Here is a 19,958-nt window from a genome sequence, read left to right on the forward strand (position 1 = left end):
AGACTGGTTTAGTTTCTTCATATATAATGGAACGAATGCCCTCATCTATAACCATGTTTCATGGGGGTATGAAGATAATGGAAATCACATCACTTTTCAACCAATGTCTGTGCCTCCTACCACCTTTCCCACCAAGTTTATTTACTGTAGAGGCTTTGGTTTCAAGTTCTGGTGCTGTGAGATCTGATGTCTGGCCAACGCTCAACAGCTTGAGACCTGTTTCCTCACTTGAAAAAAATCCTGAACTTGAACTCAGGGCCTGGAAATTGTCCCTGAGCAAAACTTTGCTCAAGGTTGGTGCTCTACCATTTGTGTCAGAGATCCACTTCTGGCTTGTTTGGTGGTTATTTGAGATAATGGTCTCATCGTCTTTCCTGAACTGGCTGGCTTTGAACCTCCATCCCCAGATCTCAGCCTCCTGAGCAGGATTACAGGTGCGAGCCATTGATGCCCAGTTTACAAAAGTGTTTTGGTTTGCAAAGTCAACCATATTAAGTGCTAGTTAAGTGAAAAGAAAATTTAAGTGTTGTGATTTTAGTTGAGCTTATCAAGAGGGAGGAAAATCACTGCGAGGGTTGAGTTGGATTCTATAACTTGGCGAAACTTGACGCTGGTGAGGTACTCGCTGTTTCCCTGCCTCTTCTATCTCTGTTTTCTCCCCCTTGACTTTTCTAAGATGATATGTGCCTCTTAACCCCTCTGTAAAGTTCTCTTTCGGGCTCACCAGCTGAGTCCCAAAAGCTTTAGTGACTGTTTTCTAAGCGAGTGTCACTTTTTACAAAAGTAAATTAGGTCTGGGAATATGGGGGCATCTTAGCGCAAGGGGAGGACCAATGTTACATCAACTGGCAGGGGTGGAGAGACGGAGGGGCGTGGCAGTGCCCTCTAAGCGTTCGGCTTCTTAGGGTGCCCACTCCGGTCCTAGTGGGGACCACCGCCCGAAGTGGGTCAGTTGGCGGGGTGGGTGGGAGGGTGGAAGGGAGCGGAAGCAGGCGGAGCTGGGGCGGTTCGCGCGCTCCGGGTTGAGCTGGGCGGAAGCTGCGGTCCCCAGGCCGAGCCCCGGGAGTCTGCGTACTCGGCGCCCAGAGGGTGAGTAACCCCGGCAGGAGTCGCGCCGACCCTCTAATGGCTGGTGCGGGGTTGGTACCCCTGGCACCGCTCGGCCGTGGAGGGGAGACTGCGCCTTACCCCCGGGCAGCCTCCAACCCTGAGGCTCCCTGGAGGAAGCCTGAGTTCGGCCCGGGAAGAAAGGGCTCCGAGCACGTGTCGGGAGTCGGGGTCCCAGAAAGGAAGTCTCGGGACAGATGGGCACCGGGCGATTATGATTATGTTGTGTGTGTGCCGGCAGTGAGGCTTTGGCTCGCCTTTTTCTCTAAGGGGCTGGCGCGCTACCACTGGGGCCGCACCCCCACTTCCGGCCTTTTGCCGATGGTTAATAGGAGGGAAGAGCGTCTGGGACTTTTCTTCCCGGGTCGGCTTCGAATCCCGACGGGGATAGCTAGGCATGAGCCACCGGCGCCCAGCTGAATGGGAGTGTTTTGGAGTACGTTGGCGGGCGCGGGGAGCGTTAACGCGCGCCTGCTGTGCGGGCCCTGGCGACCCAAATAGCCCTTTGCGCCTGCCCGGAGGAAGCCGCGATCTGCGGGCCAGGCGGGGACTGAGGTTCGAGCGGAGAGCTCACGCGCACAGCCTCCCTGGCTGCTCGGGAGGACGAGTCTAGGAGAGCCATTTTGCGTATCCGAGGGGCGAAGAACTCAGGTGGCTGCATGGACAAAGCTCTCAAAGGCTTGTGTATGTATGTTGGAATTTCTGTCCTCCGATTTTTTTTTGTGGGAAAGAAACCAGGAGAAGAAAGGGAGCGGGACTAAGAGGATTGAAAGATGGCGACACATTCCCTCGGCAGGTTTGCATTGTGAGAGGGTGGGGGCCAGGCCCAGGCAGATAAAAGCCCACTGTTAATATCCAGACTTCCACTTCAGAGCCCTGTTCAGCCCTGGGGTCATTTATGCCAAGCAAATATCATCAAAGGTAATGGAGAGTCGGAGATGGCTGCCGCTGTCAGAGCTCCCACAGAAGTTAGAATCAGCACCAAGGATCCTTTCCTGACACTCATTCTCAGTGAGAGCCACGCAGGATGCAGTGGCTATCGCGGGTCTCCTCTGCTGTAGAAGCGGAAGACCAGGATCTTAAGGACACTAATTGAAGCTGGAAAGTGGGAGAATAATCCTAGATCTATTCTTTCATGGTCGTAAATAGGGAGGGATGGAGAAGAGAAAACCAATTTGCTGTCTTAGGGAAGCAAAATGAATTGGGAATCCAATTTACTGTTCATCAGATGCCTTTTTCCTTGCTGATATTTTGAGTACCGTTACTCTTCTCGAAGAAGTGGGCAAGTTTTTATGTTTTTCTTTGCACCTGGAATTGGCTATCAGCAGGAAGAGGAGGCAGGCTTCAGCCATGTTTGTGTGGGAGCAGAAACTTTTTTCAAGGTGAACAGGAAATTACAGTGAATCTGAATCACTAGGAGTTTTGAATAAGTTGAATTCTGTTGGATTGTATTCTTTACAAGGACTAGATGTGCAGAAGATCCCTGATTTATGATGGTTCAATTTATGATACTTCAAACTTTACAGTGGTAGAAAACCTTATGCATTCAGTTGAAATACTTTGAATTTTGATTTTGCTCCCAGTTTAGCAATGTGTAGTAAATAGAATATTCTTGATATTTGCCTGCTGTGATCAAGGCTACCAGCTGCAGCTCCTAAGTCAACCATGGGATTAGGAGGGGAAAGCTATCATATTCTTAATCAGATGCATTGTGATGGACTTCTTCCTTTATGATGTTTTAAGGTGAGCTCATGAGGATGTTGTCCCATTGTAAATTTAAGAGTACTGAGTATTAAAAAATCCAGTTACTGGTAGCTCACATCTGTATTCCTAGCTACTCAGGAAGCTGAGATCCAAAGATCACACTTTGAAGCCAGGCAAGAAAGTCTGTGAGACTCTTTATCTCCAATTAACTACTAAAAGCTGAAAGTAGAACTGTGGCTTAAGTAATAGAGCACTAGCTAATCTTGAAGAAGAAAAAAAAAAAAAGCTCAGGGACAGCACCCAGGTCCTAAATTCAATTTCCAAGATTGGTGTGCACATGTGTACACAGACACACACACACACACACACACACACACACACAGTATCCAGGTCACAGGTATATACTAGAGACACACACACACACACACACACACACACACACACACACACACACACACACACACACACACACACACACACACACACACACACACACACACACACACACACACAGAGTATCCAGGTCACAGGTATATACTAGAGTCAGGCCCTGGGCTTGATCTGTGCAAGTACTGTGTGTATTCATCCTGAGAGGAATCTTAGAGAATGTGTTTATTCTTAACATTTTCCATGAAAGCATATCGAGGATGAGATTTGCTCAAGGTGCCTTGTGGAGATGCAGGCCAGATTCCCTAACTGCTTTTCAATGGTCCTGGATCTAAGGTGTGATCAATACTTCTCCTGTAGATCCAGAGTATCCTTGACTTTAAATGGCCTCAAAAGTTGTTACTCAGGGTAACTGATTTACAAGGTAACTTTCTCCTTGCTGATATGTTGTCTCTCCCTGACCTCAGTTTCCTAGAGGTGGGCCACCAGCCAGTAGCTAGACGCAGGCTGGGACAGGCAGACACCTAGCCCCAGCCTGGCATTACTGGACAGTGGTAGCTTAGCCCAGGAGAACCAGGTTCCTGAGCTTTACAGTTCAGACTTTGAGGGAACTAAAGATATTCTTACTTGTGAAAGCAAATTTGGACAGTAAAACAAACAAGGAAGAATTTCCCTTGAAGCAGACATACTTGTCACAGGAACCTATATTAATCCCCAGGTCCTAGCAGAACCTCTCCATCTGCCTGCTTATCATTAAGTAGACATTCCTGGGAGCCAAACCAGAAGTGAATAAAGCCAGAGACATGATAGGAAAAAAGGTGCTGTTCCTTGGTTTGGCAGGGCGTCAGCAGCCCTGCTGGAAGCCAAGAAGAAAGACTGCTGGTGGAAGATGTAGATCAAGGAAAGGAGAATAAGAAAGAGGAGCACTGGGTCCTAGACTCCTGAAACTCTCATCTGTTCCCTGACTGTTCCCTGACTCCCTAGGGTCTCAGAATGTTTCAAGCCTAGCAACAGAAAAAGGAACACTAAGACTTTCTTCCCTACTATTTTCATTGACTGTTTTCTGAAAATTTTGTTAGAGTAGCAACCATATTTCCCTCCCCCGCTTTTTTCTGTGCTGGTCTTGGGACTTGAACATTGGCCCTGACACTAGCCCTGAGCTTTTTTGCTCAAGGCTAGCACTCTACCACTTGAGCCACAGTTCCTCTTCCAGCTTTTTTCCTTTTTCTTTTTAGTTTAATGGAGCTAAGAGTCACAGAGACGGGCGCTGGTGGCTCATGCCTGTAATTCTAGCTACTCAGGAGGCTAAGATCCAAGGATCACAGTTCGTAGCCAACCTGGGCAAAAAAAGTCAATGTGAGACTCTTACCTTCAATTAACCACTTAAAAACTGGGAGTAGCACTGTGGCTCAAGTGGTAGAGTACTAGCTTTGATCACAAAGAGGCTCCAGGGGGCTGGGAAGTTGGCTCAGTGGTAGAGCGCTTGCCTTGCATGCCTGAGGCCCTGGGTTCGATTCCTCAGCACCACATAAGAAAAAAGAAAAAAGCCGGAAGTGGCGCTGTGGCTCAAGTGGTAGAGCACTAGCCTTGAGCTGAAGAGCTGAGGGACAGTGCTCAGGCCCAGAGTTCAGGCCCCACAACCGGACCAAAAAAAAAAAAAAAAAAAAAAACAAAAAAACAAAGAGGCTCCAGGACAGCACTCAGGCCCTTGGTTCAAGCCTTACAACTGACCCCCCCCCCAGCCCCTCCAAAAAAAAGCATCTCACAGACTTTCCTGCCCAAGCTGGCTTCAAACTGTGATCCACAGATCTCATCCACTTGTTGATAGGCTATACTGGCATGAGCTACTGGTGCCCGGCTATTCTTTCCTTTCTATTTATAGTCAATGTTTCACTTTTTTCTGCCACATTTTCTTTCTTTTGTCTTCATTCTTCCTTTCCTTTCTATAAGTCACAATTACTGATTTTGTGCCTGTCTCCATGTTTCTCTCTTCATTCCATGGTTTTATATTTCTCTTAGGTTTCAATTTTCTGAACCTTGAAACTACGTTTACAAACTCTCCTAGTCTGTCCTGCTCTTCCAAATGCAAGTGTCCTTGGAGGATGTGGCTGTGAATTTCACCCAGGAAGAGTGGGAATGTTTGGATACAGGTCAGAGGACCCTTTACGTGGATGTTATGACTGAAATCTTGAAGAACCTGGAGTCTGTGGGTAAGAGGCAACCCCATTGAGCTAGGGCTACAGAAAAATCTAGTTTTCCTGGGCAGGTAGAGAAGCTTACTGTTAGCCTCTCTTACCCTAGAGATGTGGCTGCTAAACTTAGATAGTAAAGGAAAAGAAACTAAACCTAGAATGAAACCAAGCTCTGGTGGCACATACCTATAATCCTAGTACTCAGGAGACAGATCTGAGGATGGCAGTTCAAAGCTAGATAAGGCAGGAAAAAGTCTGTGAGATTCTTATCTCCAATTAACTACTCAAAGAGCTGAAAGTGGAAGTGTGGCTCAAGTGGTAGAACACTAGCCTTGAGCAAAATAATTCAGGGACAGCCCCCAGGCCCTGAGTTCAATTCCAGGACTAAAAAGAAAAGAAAGGAAGAAAGCTGACGTGAAAGCAAAGATAGTATTTATAACAATGAAAACCTTAAAATATACAAATTTGTGTATTCATACAACTAAGTCACTCTTGTGTACCAGGCACTTTGCTAGGAGCTAGCCTTTTGAAAGTCATTTCCCTGCATGTAAGTGATCTAGATTAAGATTCTTAAAATGGGTACACAGGAGATATCAGATGTGAAAGGGCCATGTCTGGAACCAATACAACTCATTCCTTCTCATCAGTCAGGATATTTTTCTTCCTTAATCAGCTGTGATTGCCGAGTTTGAGCAGGAGAGGCAGGTGAGAGAAGATCTCTGTCTCTTAAACAACATGAGTCTCCCTTCAGGTAAGAATTGCAAAGGAATGGATGATAAAAGGTCCAGGACAATTCCTGAAAGGATGGAGAACAAACTGAGAGGATCAAGGCCCAGTATATTCTTTCCTAGCACATACCTTTCCAGTCTAGTCAGACTTGGAAAAGACCATGAAATCAAAGGCTCAAGTCCCTTAACTTCATGATGAATATCTAAATCTTTCACAATAAGTGAACGTCATTTAGTTTGTTGTAACTGAGAGATTCTATATGGGTTGTTACATTAGCGATATTCTTTTGATTAAAAAGTTCTTTCAAGGGCTGGGAAGATGGCTCAGTGGTAGAACGCTTGCCTTGCAAGCCTGAGGCCCTGGGTTTGATTCCTCAGCACCATATAAGCAAAAAGAAAAAAAAAGCCAGAAGTGGCGCTGTGGCTCAAGTGGTAGAGTGCTAGTCTTGAGCTGAAGAGCTGAGGGACAGCGCCCAGGCCCAGAGTTCAGGCCCCACAACCGGACCCAAAAACAAAACAAAACAAAAAGTTCTTTCAAGGGCTGGGAAAGTGGTAGAGCGCTTGCCTTGCATGCATGAGGCCCTGGGTTCGATTCCTCAGCACCACATAAGCACAAAGTAAAAAACCGGAAGTGGTGCTGTGGTAAAGTGCTAGCCTTGAGCTGAAGAGCTGAGGGATAGTGCCCAGGCCCAAAGTTCAGGCCCCACTACCCGACCCCCCCCCAAAAAAAAATTCTTTCAAGAGGGGAGAACAAACTGATCCACAGATCTCAGCCATTTGTTGATAGGCTTGCAGCATGAGCAACTGGTGCCTGCCATTCTTCCCTTTCTATTTATAGTCAATGTTTGACATTTGAGAAGAAATGTACTCACTACCTTACTGTAACTGTAACCCCTCTGTACATCATATTGATAGTAAAATTAAGTTTAAAAAAATTCTTTCAAGAGAAAAGTGAAGCAGTGAGATGATAGGTTGGAAAAGGAGAGACATGTTTCTGGGACAGGAGTAAATGGGTTAGAGTGATGCCAAGACAGGTTAGCAGGGACACCCAAAACTACCAGCACTGATAGCTTTGAACTCTGATAATACTATACTTTTTCATACATGTATAGAACTATGATAAAGCTTGATTTATTCATGTGGCATAGTAAGAGATTAAACCCTAATAAAATAGGATGGTTATTATCTGTACAAAAGAAGTTAAATAAATGTATTTCTCAAAGAATTTTTTTTAAGCGGGTGCCAGTAGCTTATGCCTGTAATCCTAGCTACTCAGGATGCTGAGATCTGAGGATTGTGGTTTGAAGCCAGCCTGGGCAAAAAAAGTCCCCCTGAGACTCTTATCTCCAATAAACTACTCACAAAAGCCAGAAGTGATGCTGTGGCTCAAGTGGTAGACTGCTAGCCTTGAGCACAAAGAAGCTCAGGGACAGTGCACAGGCTCTGAGTTCAAGACTCAGAACCTGGAAAAAAATAAATTTTTTGTCATTTAATATTTTTGGACTGTAGTTGACTGCTTAACTCAAACAATGAGAGGTGAACTCATAGGTGGGAGGATTATTGTATATTGTGGAATGTTTGTGGGAGTGAGCAATACTAAAAAACGAGAAGATGGATTTCAAAGAATATGGTTTAGATATCTGATATTATTGGAAGATAGTGGTTAAAACTTTATTTGCTTATAATTCTGGTCTATAAGTACTAGGGTAGGGTGAATATGTTGGATAGGAAAGGGGTGGCAGAAAGGGCCAGCAGCTTGCACTAAAAGAAAGCTTGTGTTGTCATAGTGAATCCTGTGTTAATTTCTTCTTTTCACCACAGGATTCAAGGAGGGAAAGGAGAAAGAAGGAGAGGAGGAGGAAGAGGAAGAAGAGGAAGAGGAGCATCAAGAACCAGGTCAGGATCTGAGCAATGAGGGAACTAATGATAAGAAAATATCCCTTGCTTCCAAGAAAGAAGGCCATATCCCAATCTCTGCCCTAGATCGGATTAAAGAGAAGAAGACCCGAGTGGGCAAATCCTCCAAAGCTGGACCACCTTTTTTGTGTCACAGCTGTGGCAGCTGTTTCAGCAAGCGCTCCCAATTCTATAGCCATCAGTGTACTCACAGCCACAAGCGGGTTAACAGCTGTAACCAGTGTCGAAAGTTGTTGGGGAACCCCCAGGCCCTCAGCTACCATAGACGCCTGCATCATGCAGACAGGCCCTTCAGTTGCTCTCTCTGTGACAAGACCTACCGTGATGCTTCTGGTCTGAGCCGGCACCGCCGTGTTCATATGGGTTACCGGCCCCATTCGTGTCCTGTGTGTGGGAAGCGCTTCCGAGACCGGTCAGAGGTCAAACGCCATCAAAAGATACATCGAAACAAGGAGCCAGTGGCTGGAAACCAGAAGCCTGTTGTAAAGACTCCAGTTTCCACAGCTGGATTCCAGGCGCCTACAGTTAGGAGCCGAAGGCGCATCCGGGGGCTTGTGGACGTGAACCAGACTCCTGGCACCAGAACCCGGGCATCCAGTGGTAGAGCCTTCTCCCTAGCTAGCAGATCCAACTCTCCTCCAGCGAAGCGCTCAGGAGGCAAGGTCTTCTCTTGCCCTCATTGTCCCATGACTTTTAACATGGAAGCCGATCTCGCCAACCATCAGAAGGTCCACTTTCCAGAGCAGAAAACCTACTGCTGTCCTGTCTGTGACCTCTGCTTTGAGGTGAAGGAGGACCTTCTGGATCACTGGAACAGTTCTAAACTCAAGGACCTAGAACCTAGGCCACAATACCTGGGTAGCCCTCCAAAATGCTGGGTGGTCCTGGGTTACTGGCTAGGCTTCCTTTCCAATCCCCCATGGTCAGGAAAGACTAAAAGCAAGCAGGGAATGGATCTTCTAGGATCTATGGCCCCAGAGGAGGGGAAGCCACGGAGAAAAAAAAAAGTGGGAAAAGGAAGGAAAGCAAAAGATAAGTGAAGGTCTTGATACATAAATAAAAGGCCAGCTGGGTGCAGGTGGCTCACGCCTGTAATCCTAGCTACTCAGGAGGCTGAGATCTGAGGATCACGGTTCGAAGCCAGCCCGGGCAGAAAATTTCCCGTGAGACTCTTATCTCCAATTAAGCACTCAGTAACCAGAAGTGGAGCTGGCTCAAAGTGGCAGAGCGCTATCCTTGAGCAAAAGAGCTCAGGGACAGTGCTGAGGCCCTGAGTTCAAGCCCTACAACCAACAAAAATAAAACAATAAAAGGCCTTTCTCACTTAAGTCTACATTTGGTTTGCCTGAGGATTTGCCTCTGGGGTCTGGAGGCGTAGGTTGAGGAACAGAGGATAGAAAAATAATGAAGGAAATACAACACAGAGAAGGGGAAAGAAATGTGCACATAGAAACTTGTATTATTAATAATTAGCACCTAGCTTGTTTCTTTGTGTCTGATAAACCACTAAGTAGTAATAGTTGAATAAAACAGTAGATTCTATGGTAGAGGTGCAGGTGGGAGGAAAGGGATAAGAGAGACAGATATGGAAATAGAACAGAGACATGTATGGCCCACTTCTCATCCCTTGCTGCCAAAGTTCCTCCTCAGGCTGCTGAGACAAGGTAGGGTCTGGACAGTATTCTGTGGAATCCATCTGGGAAGCTATCCCCAGGTTTTAGTTAAGGCTTCACACATTCTCATCTGCAGCTCACTCAACATCTCAGATAACTTGACTGCTCCTTTGCTCTCTACCCCAATCACAGCTGGAATCTTGGAAGAAAGAGCCACCATTTGCAAACTTGATGGACTGTCATTTGTAGTAAGGAGGTTCTGGGACTCCAGATCATGGCACAGAGCCTCCCGTCTGTTGCTTTTTGTTCTTGCATAGGTGTCCTCTGATGGAAAAAGGTGACCCACCATAAAGCGCTTCCTGGTAGAAGAGAGGAGTGGAAAGATGTGACAAACAAAAACTAGGAGAGGAAGAAATAAAGTGGAAGACAGAAGAAGGGACATCAATTCTATTTGGAATTCAGAATGTTCATGGATGTGCAGATTGGAATGTGCCCACAGCAGAGTCCAGTGAATGGATGACATGTTCCCAGGGACCAGACTCTGGACCGACCAGACTCTTGCACCTCAGCCAAAAATGTGTCAGCACTCAGAAGGGGTTTCCTAGAAGAAGGAAAAGATAGCTTGTCAGTAGTTTACTATGAAACCACTGAACCTGAGCTCTCTGGGGTCATCTCATCTTATGCAGAGAATGGGAAGGAGGCTGGTGAGAGTCCTGCTAAGGAGTGCAGTCAGGCAGCAGGTGGGAGTGGCCTGGCATCCCTCTCAGTCACCTATAAATTTGTCCAACAGTGGCCTCCTCCCATTATCCCTTAATAGAAGAGTCCTCCCTCCACTCTCAACCCTCTGCTTAGTCTTCCTTTCCCGACATTTTGTTCTTGGCTGATAAAAATGAGAAATGAACTTACTTAGCTCTTCAAGAAACTGTCCTGCAAAAAAAAAAAACAAAAGGAAACAAGTAGATAGGGAGATAACCAATGGAAGATGACTGCCTCCCTCCCAGCCTCCCCGTGTTCACTCCGACTGACCCCACCCTCTCCTTCGGGTTTCCCTGAAGGACAGGAAATGATCATGGGGACAGGATGAAGGAAATCTTAACTCTGGAATCTTAAGCCCAGTTCCATGGTTTCCCACTCTGGCTTGGCTTGGTTCCCCACTACTGAGTGGTCCCTGTTTGCTGTCCCATCACTGTACCTGCTAGTCTTCGGTGTAGCCAGTTGTAGCAGATGATCAAGGCAACCAGGGGTCCAAGAACTGGCACGATTACAAAGAGTGTTATCTTCCAGCAAGGAACTCTCAGGAAGTGGGGATCTGAATTATTCACCAGAACAAACAGCGGTTAATGTGTTTCCCTTGGCTCCACTCACCCTTCTCCCTACTAGATTTCTTAACCTGAAGTCCCAGGCCAGCTAGGGATGGACTTGAAAAAAGCAGCACATCTTTATTTTCACCAACCTTATGTAGGCTTAGTGTTTTATGTGTGTGTGTGTGAGTGTGTGTGTGTGTGTGTGTGTGTGGCATGAGTCATGGATTTTATTAAAAACAAACAAACAAAAAAACTGGCACCAGTGGCTCATGTCTGTAATCCTAGCTACTCAAGAGGCTTACATCTGGTTGATTGTGGTTTGAAGCCAGCCTGGGCAGAAAAATCTGAGACCTATTTCCAACTACCACCAAAAAGCTGGAAGTGGAGCTGTGGCTTAAATGGTAGAGCACCAGCCTTGGGCAAAAATGCCCAAGGACAGTGCCCAGGTCCCAAGTTCAAATCCCAGGAATCACACAAAGTAATATAGAAATATTTAACTGTTATTTTACCGATCTTACATGCAAATGATGGCTTACTCAAAGAAAAAAGGAAAGCACCTACCAGGAGCCAGGGAACTTTGTTTCCCCAGATGACTGGAGCCCAGGTGAAATACTTGCACTTACCAAAAGTCCGATGAAGATTCTCTGAAAGAGGAACAATGGGAAATGAATTTACTGGAGTCCTATCTCTTGGGTCTTTGTTAGTTTTTTTTTTGTCTTTTCTTTTTTGGTACTGGCGATCGAACCCAGGCATTGCACTTGCTAGGCAAGCGCTTTGCCACTGAGCTACATCCCAGCCCTCTTTGTTAGTTTTAAATTGGACTAATTCTTGTCCTGACAGGATAGACTGAGCTATAGGATTTGATTTCACCCGAGACTGAAGACAAGGAAAGCATAGTAGATTGTTGACAATTCTTGACTGGTTAGTTTTTGTTTGTTTTGCCGCATGCATTAGTTGTGTAAGGGGTTGATCACTGTGTCTGTTAGGAAAGAGCAAGTGGATGAAAGGCTAAAATCTGATCTGATCTGTTGAGAGCTCTGGCTTCTTCCCTTTTGTCTGCTTGATCTTTCCTAACAGTGACATTTCTTCACATGGATACAGGACATCTCAATGGACCTTCTATTGCTGGTTGGTTCTAAAAAGTGAATTTTCCAACTGAAGGAAGCATGGTATTAGAAGAGACAGAAAAATGACATATGCCAAAAGATCAAATGGGGCCCTGGGGGTGGGGGAGGGGCACTCACCTATTTCTGCTCGAAGTTTTCCTAAAATAGAAAAAGTCAGTTGTCCAATTAGTTCATTCTCTGATGTGATATGGATGCCCTTCTACACTCAGCACCCTGGGGAGTAGGGGGCTACTTCTCTGAGCCTGGGGGCATCCTTAGGTGAAGGGGAAGAACACTTAAGTTTGAAACCAGGAGGAATTGTCTCTTCCCTGGCTATTACCTGGATCAAGTAATAATGCAAGAGCCATCTTTCACACCCAGCCTTAGTAATCAGCAGTGCTTCAAACTGTCAGGTTTTATTATCTCCCTTACTGTTTCTCCTCCTAGTTCTGTTTAAGTTGGCTGCTCCACCCTCCTGGGCTGTCACTGTAAATCTAAAGCTATTCCCAATCTGAATGGCAAGGAAGGGACTAGACTATTAGTGGGCCTCTACTTTGTGGCTGGCCCTTCCCTGAGCGCTTTCCATGTTATCCTCTTTAATTCTCCCTGCAATTTAGGAGGGAGAACGTCATCTCAACTTGACACACTAGGCAACTGACTGCTCTTGGAGAACCTGAGAGTTTTGCTCATGGTTCAGTGTCTAGGATGGAATCCAATCATTTTTCTGCACAGCCATGATGAAGACTTTTTATTCATGTGGTTAACCAGGCATCTGGGATAAGTGAAGGCAAGAGGAAAAGTTTCCACTGTTGGGCTGGTGTGTATCAATGTAGAACCCTGTTTAGCCTGCCCAAGGCCCTGGGTTCCATTCCCAGTGCCACCAAAAAAAAAAAAAAAAAAAAAAAAAGTCATTGTTGATCCAGCCCCAAACCCTCCTTGGTGCTTTATTTTCTTAGTGAATTGAATGTCAGGTTGGACACTTAGTGAGTTGGCTTTGGGGAGAACAGTGAGTTGTTGGAGGAGGCTCAGAAAGGAAGCTCTGGACACAGCAGCTTCGTCCACAGCTGAACCTGAGTGCTCAGTGTTGAATGGAAAAGATGGAGGAAGCAGCTTAAAAACACTGTGACAGCACTTTCCCTCAGAATCTTTATTTAAGACTGCTAATAGCTTAGATCCAGCCTGACTCACACTCTCCCAGGTGCATGAGCTGCTAAGTATGGTACAGAAAGGAGCCTGAGCTCTGCCTCTTACAGCCTGCCAGTTCAAGTAAATCATTCCTGGCCTCAGTGGCCTTCTCTGTACAAGGCAGCTGTTCTCTGTAGACTTAACCTCCTGGGGAACTAGAGTCCTGCTATCCACATGAAAGCAATCAGTAAGATGTAATTGAGCCAGTGACTCACACCTGTAATCCTAGCTACTCAGGAAGCTGAGATCTGAGGATCACGGTTTAAAGTCAGCCTGGGCAGGAAAGTCTGTAAGACTCTTAGTTCCAATTAATCACTAGAAAATGACATGGTACTGTGGCTCAAGTGGTAGATTGCCCACCTTGGCTGAAGAGCTAAGGGATAGTGCCCAGGCCCACCACACCCACCAGCCCCACCACCGGAAACAGACAGACATACAAACAGATGTAATTGAGTCCTGGACTCAAAGGTCTCAAAAAAGCTGGGAGCCCATGGCTCACACCTGTAGTCCTAGCTACGCTGGAGGCTGCTGGTATCTGAGGATTGCTGTTTGAAGCCAACTTGGATAGGAAGACCCCTGAGACTTCTCTCTAAACACACACACATGCTAGAAATGGAGCTGGGTGAGCAAAGAAAGCCCAGGGACAGTGCCAGGCCCTCCCTGAGTTCAAGCCCCAGACTGGCAGTACCCACACAAAGTTAAGTGCTCTGTGTCAGGATCAGGGAAGGCTCTTGGTGGGCCTAGCTTCAGAGTAGCATACCTCTCAGTCTGTGCTGCAGGTAGAGGAAGAGGAGGCCCACTGCAGTCTGCAGGAGGAGCACAGGCAGCACTGCGATGAGAACCAGCACTCCAGGGTTGATCCAGTAGAAGGGATCTGAAAGGCAGAATTGACTTTGCACAGCCTGCTTTCCCAACACACAACATAGTGTTTTGCATATCACCTATGCACATCTTCTCATATACTTTTTTTGGCACTGCTGGGGAGGATAGAATCTAGAGCTGCAGCATGCTACATATATACTCTACCACCCAGCTACACTCAAGCCCACTCCTATATACTTTAAATTGTCTCTGGATTATTTATAATACTAAAAACAATGTAAGTGTCATACTGTGTTTAGGAAATAATGTCAAAGAAAAGTATACAAAGAAAAATGCATGTTCAGTTTTTTTTCCCCCTGAATGTTGTTGATCCTAGGCTGAATATTTTTCCTGACTATTACTGATTCTATATCCATTTGGAAGGCTGAACTTACATATATAGGAGTATTTCCCTCTCTCGTCTCCCTCCTCTTTTTCCTCCCTCTCCTTTTTCTTTTTGCACACTTCTTATACTTTCATGAAAGATTAGAATCATATAAAAATTGAACAAAAAGGCCGGGCGCTGGTGGTTCACATTGTGATCTGAGGATTGCGGTTCAAAGCCAGCCCTGGCAGCAAAATCTGTGAGACTCCAATTAACCACAGAAAATTGGAAGTGGCGCTGTAGCTCAAGTGGTAGAGTGCTCTCCTTGAGCTGAAGAGCTGAGGGACAGCGCCCAGACCCCAAAGTTCAAGCCCTACAACCACCACCAACAAAAACATCCAAATATTAGAATACTTTGACACCTTGAGTAGAGATTGTGCATTTGATGATTGCATATAGACTCTTAGAGATGTGGTCATAATTGTGCTTCCTTTTGTATGTGTGTTCTTATGTTTGATATATTCTCAAGCATTTAGCAATGAAATAATGCTTCTCAGTGTTTGCCTTAGCAACTCAGGCTGGCTTGATACATTCTCTTTACTTTGTGTGTATGAGAACAAATTGCATATGTGTGTGAATGTGTGTAGCCCAGGCTGGCCTTGAACTTGCCATCCTCCTGCCTTTAGCCTACAGTGCTGCTGGAATTCCAGTGACCATGCCATCACACCTAACATATATATATATAGTCATTCATGGGACCTGAACTCTGGGTCTGGGCGCTGTCCCTCAGCTCTTCAGCTCAAGGCTAGCACTCTACCACTTGAGCCACAGTGCCACTTTCAGCTTTTTCTGCCTATATGGTGCTGAGGAATTGAACCCAGGGCCTCATGCATGCACTCTACCACTGATCCACCTTCTCAACCCCTAACTTGCATATATTTTTAAGGGGGGGAGGAAAGAGAGAAAAAGGGAGAGAGAAGGAGAGAGAGGGAGGGAGGCAGGGGAGAAGGTAGGGAAAGGGAGAGAAATTGGAAACCTTTTAGAGAAAGATGGAAAGAAACTTGCAAAAAAATATCCTGGCTCCCTAGAGCTTGGAAAGTGGAAATAAAATCAAAAGAGAAACTTTTTCCCCTTGAGGCAAAGGAAAAGGGTTTAGTTTCAGATCTTCTTTTCTCCTTATACTCCTCCTCCTCTCTCCTTCCCTCTCCTCCCTTTTGTTTGTTGTGGCGGTATATTGGGGGAGGCCTTCTTGAAGTAAGAATTTGTTAAGCAAGAACTAGGAGAATCATCTGTAAACTGAGATCCTCCCCATCTGACTTCTTTGCGGGTAAAAAATCTCCAGTAAAAACAGCTGCCTGAAGAACATTTTGTGACACACAGAGCTATTTTCATGTCCCGGCAATCTCCATCTCTAGAAATAGCGCTTTGTTATTCAGCATACAATGCCATCTTCTGGTCCCACGCTGCAGCAGTCTCCCCCAACCCCAGAGACAAGAGTGTCAGATTGTTTGATGTTTGCCCTGCAGGTGGGGAGGGGGCAGGGGAAAGGCTCTGAGGCAGAGGCTCTTTTTGGTTCTTCCTTAGGGTCTCTCTGAACAGTTACTGGTTCTTCCGTGAACTAGCAATTAACTTTCAAAGTTTTCCTATCTACTTGCCCACTTTTTCCTGTGATTAAGAAAGTAAACTCCCAAATCATCCAGCACATAAAGGGAAAAGGGAGTTGTAGAGAATTGAAGGGATGAAAATAAAAATCTACACAGGACAGTTCTTTCTTTTTGTAAGTCCCTACTTGTTCATTCACATGGACTCAGTTTTACCAAGCATATAGTGTGTGTGTGTGTGTGTGTGTGTGTGTGTGTGTGTGTGTGTGTGTGTGTGTGTGTGTGTGTGTGTGTGTGTGTGTGTGTGTGTGTGTGCGCATGCTAGTGTGAGGAACTTGAACTCAGGGCCTGGGCGCTGTCCCTGAGCTTTTTGGCTCAAGGCTAGCTGGTGTTCTAGCACTTAAGCCACACTTTCACTTCTGGCTTTTTGCTGTTGGAGATAAGAGTCTCAAGGACTTTCCTGTCTGGGCTGGCTTTGAACCTTGATCCTCAGACCTCAGCCTCCTGAGTTGCTAGGATTATAGGCATGAGCCACCAGTTCCTTGCTTAAACAAAACAATCTTTTAAATGTGTGCACAACATTCACAGTACAGATATCCTCAATTACTTAGTCACTTTTCTGTTCCTGGGCACTGGCTTTGATTCCAGTTTCTTTCCCAACCCAAACAATGATGCACCAGACACTGAACATGGAAGTTCCTGTTTACTAATATATCTGTTTCTACAAAACTGAACCTCAGTAGTGAGATGTGTGGGTTGAAGGAGCTCAGTTGGAAGAATGACAAGTCTCAAGGGAAATCATGACCACCCCAACAAATAATATCTCCTATTAATTTTATGGCATGACTCACCTTCCACTTTTAATTCCATGGCTGCCTCCTCCTGGTAAGAATGATCTCGGAAGAAGCAGGTGAAACCTCCTTCATCTGCGAACCTCACATTCCGGATCCTGAGGGTCACCTTGCCCTCTCCAATAGACTCCTTCAGCAGCTCTGTTCGGCCTCGATATTCAGGTGCCTGTTCTGCATCTTGGTCCTTGCCATTTCGGTAGAGGTGAACCACCCTAGAGAAGGGGGGACGGTACCACCCCACCTCCATACCCGAAGCATTCTTTCCAGGAGAGATGCGACATGGCAGTTCCGCTTCATCCCCAACTAGAGCTCGGATGATGTGCCCGGGTCCTATCACTCTGAACTGTCCTGTCCAAAAGACCAAAGAGAAGAAACCGAGGTTCAGAGGGAGCCTTCACAGACACGTGCATCATGGGCAGGGCTGCTTCAAAATAGGGAAGGAGGAGGCTGCCTATTTGTTTAGTTATAGGACTGGTGTTTGACCTCAGGGCCTTATACTTGCTAAGTTCTGCTCTACCACTCCAATTCCCCACCATCCTGATTTCACATTGTGTGTGTGTGTTTGTGGTCCTGGGGCTTGAACTCCAGGCCTATGCTCTGTCTCTAAGCTTCTTTTTGCACAAGGCTAGTGCTCTACCCCTTGAGCCACAGCTCTACTTCTGTGTGTGTGTGTGTGAGAGTGTGTGTGTGTGTGTGTGTGTGTTGTTTGCTTTTAGTAGTTTATTGGGGATAAGAGTCTCATGGACTTTCCTGTCTGGGCTGGCTTTGAACCTTAATCCTTGGATCTTAGCCTCCTGAGTAGCTAGGATTACAGGTGTCAGCCACTAGCACCCAGCTTGATTATTTTTGCAATCTGATCTCACTTGTACCTGGAGCAGCCTGGACAGCAATCCTATTTGTGACTCCCTTTGCTGCTGGTAGAAAAGGCGCATGCACTACCTGACACTAATTGAGATGGAGTTTCCTGAACGTTTATGTCGTCTGGCTTCAAACTACAATCCTTCAATTCCTACCAAATAGCTACTAGGATTATAGGCTTGAGCTACAATACCCATCTCTTAAGTTTTATATTGTTTTCTAATTCCTAATTTTATAAATTACCCTTGACTAGTTGTATAAAGGGGTTTTAATTCAACCCGTCAGTTGGTGAGTACAATGCATCTTGACCAATGTCATCCCTTTCACCACTCTCCCCCATCTCTCTCAATCCCACCCATCTCTTTAATTTACCTAGTTCAATTTTTTCACCTAGAGACATTGAATATTATGACCATATTTGTCCACCCTCTTCCTCTCTTCATTTGACCTTCACATGACCTTGCTTCCCACAATACATGTCCGTTCCCCCCCCCCCCTTGAGCATATACTAAAGCCCACCTTCCTGCCAGCTGTAGTCCTCTCTGGTCTTCAAGTCCAGCCCTCAGGTCCCACCTCAGAAAGTGGGCACCATCTTGAAGTTTAATTCACTCCTGAGCCTCCCTGTTTGGCTTTACCTTAAACGAATTCCTATGTTCCCCTTAGAAGTTTAGAGGTTTTGCTTTTGGTCACTCCATCCTCTTTAACTGCTACTTCCCAGCCCTTCATCCTTATTCACATTTTGTTCCTCAAAATTCTTTGCTGAGGTGGTTAACCCTTGGAGAATCTGTGGGACATTCTTTACCCTCTGTATGTTCAACTTCACTCCAGCTCTGGACCCTCTTTTGAGCATCTTCTGGCTCTTTATCCTGTGCAGGATGAGTTTCCCAAGTGAGATTGTGCTACTAAGAGATGAGGCTGGTTTCTCCCTGAGAGCTGGAAGGTGTTTGTTCCCGTCAGCTGGCGGCTCCCTGTGCTGGGGAGTCTGACTCTCCTTTATTGGTGATTGCTCTGCAGAGCCAATCACTCAAATATAGCAAGATATTATAACATTTGTTGATTTATTGCAAACATGTCAGTTTTTAAGCATCATGTCATATATCTCAGCTCATTTAATCCTGCCAGCAATTCCAACAGATCATTACTTGTTTCCATTTGAGAAGTAAAAACCCCAACCAGAGCTAAACATCCAGCTCCATGGTGGAGCATGTACTTAACTTGCATGAGGCTGTGGATTGGATTGCAAGAACCACAGAACCACAAGTTTGGATTCTATTCTGTAAGGACCCATGAAGATTCTGAGGGGGGGGGGGAGGAGAACTCATATCACTAGATCTTGTGTTTTAGAAAAGTCAGTCATATAAGCCGGGCGCTGGTGGCTCACACCTGTAATCCTAGCTACTCAGGAGGCTGAGATCTGAGGATCGCGGTTCAAAGCCAGCCCGGGCAGGAGAGACCGTGAAACTCCTATCTCCAATAAACCACCAGAAAACCGGAAGTGGCGCTGTAGCTCAAGTGGTAGAGCGCTCGCCTTGAGCTGAAGAGCTGAGGGACAGCGCTCAGGCCCAGAGTTCAAGCCCACGACCGACAAAAAAAAAAAAAGAAAGAAAAAAAAAGAAAGAAAAGTCAGTCATATAGTATTTGAAGAGGATTGAAAAGGGTTAGCTCAGGAAATCTTGCTTTTCTGTTGTTAGATCTTGGCAGAGCAGGAATAAACACATCTTACCTGCACCGCTAGAAGGCAGCTGGAGAAGGAGGACAAGGAGGCAGGTGGATAGAGAGGATCTCCATAAAAGGGCCATCTCCACTATTAGTGGGGACAGAGTCCCCGTGGTAGGGTCAGGCCAAGCAGAGGCCCTGGCCTTGCATGTCCCTACCCCTGAGAAGCCCCAGGGAGGATCTGGGAGGGCCCTGCTGCCTGGGCCCTGCCTCCACCCTGGGCACTGCTGCAGCTGTGTCCATAGGCATAGTCCCACGTCACCCTTGCCCGGCAGTTACACAAAAGGACTACAGACCCAAGGGATGACCGGGGTTTGCCTCTCCCACCCCCTCAGAGCAATGGAGCAGTGAGTGCCTGGTACTGGGCATTTTCCATTTTCCCCTCCCAGAAATCCAGTCTCAGAGAAGTTATCTAGGGGCTGACCAGTGGGGATCCATCAGTTACTGGACCTCAGAAAAGGCCAATGTTTGTATAAAGTTCCTTCTCACCTTCAGGAATTAGC

General features: G+C 46.2%; 2 protein-coding genes across 6 annotated transcripts; one reads left to right on the plus strand and one right to left on the minus strand.

Annotated features, from left to right (window-relative positions):
* The first annotated feature begins 1,000 nt into the window (after nt 1-1,000).
* Nucleotides 1,001-9,075, plus strand: Zfp57 (ZFP57 zinc finger protein). Of its 4 annotated transcripts, none has more exons than XM_070024306.1 (4): nt 1,001-1,089; nt 5,218-5,408; nt 6,064-6,141; nt 7,940-9,075. In XM_070024306.1, exons 2-4 carry the CDS (start codon nt 5,282-5,284, stop codon nt 9,073-9,075), a joined length of 1,341 nt encoding a protein of 446 aa, XP_069880407.1. In that variant the 5' UTR covers nt 1,001-1,089; nt 5,218-5,281. The 4 variants fall into 4 exon arrangements, with proteins under 4 accessions (XP_069880407.1, XP_069880408.1, XP_069880406.1 ...); XM_070024307.1 differs by lacking the exon at nt 1,001-1,089 and adding an exon at nt 1,287-1,795; XM_070024305.1 differs by lacking the exon at nt 1,001-1,089 and adding an exon at nt 1,287-1,791.
* Nucleotides 9,076-10,162: 1,087 nt separating this feature from the next.
* On the minus strand, nt 10,163-19,706 carry Mog (myelin oligodendrocyte glycoprotein). 2 transcript variants are annotated; one of them, XM_070024317.1, is made up of 8 exons: nt 19,463-19,621; nt 16,882-17,229; nt 14,004-14,117; nt 12,197-12,217; nt 11,576-11,596; nt 10,841-10,957; nt 10,555-10,575; nt 10,163-10,249 (listed from the first exon to the last, which is right to left on the minus strand). In XM_070024317.1, the coding sequence occupies exons 1-8, from the start codon at nt 19,536-19,538 to the stop codon at nt 10,236-10,238; spliced, it is 732 nt and encodes a 243-aa protein (XP_069880418.1). In that variant the 5' UTR covers nt 19,539-19,621; the 3' UTR covers nt 10,163-10,235. The 2 variants fall into 2 exon arrangements, with proteins under 2 accessions (XP_069880418.1, XP_069880419.1); XM_070024318.1 differs by lacking the exon at nt 10,163-10,249 and having other exon boundaries at nt 10,412-10,575; nt 19,463-19,706.
* Between the last annotated feature and the right edge of the window lie 252 nt (nt 19,707-19,958).

This window comes from Dipodomys merriami, unplaced genomic scaffold (assembly GCF_024711535.1).
Source record: "Dipodomys merriami isolate MVZ:Mamm:240054 unplaced genomic scaffold, mDipMer1.0.p SCAF_16, whole genome shotgun sequence".
NCBI classification, from domain to species: Eukaryota; Metazoa; Chordata; class Mammalia; order Rodentia; family Heteromyidae; genus Dipodomys; species Dipodomys merriami.

Coding starts and splice junctions, on each gene's coding strand:
- Mog (XM_070024318.1), bottom strand. CDS start 19,538: ATGGCCCTTTTATGGAGATCCTCTCTATCCACCTGCCTCCTTGTCCTC. Junction 11,597..12,196: donor AAAACTTCGAGCAGAAATAG/GTGAGTGCCCCT, acceptor TTCCTCTTTCAG/AGAATCTTCATCGGACTTTT. Junction 10,958..11,575: donor GAATCTTCATCGGACTTTTG/GTAAGTGCAAGT, acceptor TGAATAATTCAG/ATCCCCACTTCCTGAGAGTT.
- Zfp57 (XM_070024306.1), top strand. CDS start 5,282: ATGCAAGTGTCCTTGGAGGATGTGGCTGTGAATTTCACCCAGGAAGAG. Junction 5,409..6,063: donor GAAGAACCTGGAGTCTGTGG/GTAAGAGGCAAC, acceptor TTCCTTAATCAG/CTGTGATTGCCGAGTTTGAG. Junction 6,142..7,939: donor CAACATGAGTCTCCCTTCAG/GTAAGAATTGCA, acceptor TTTTCACCACAG/GATTCAAGGAGGGAAAGGAG.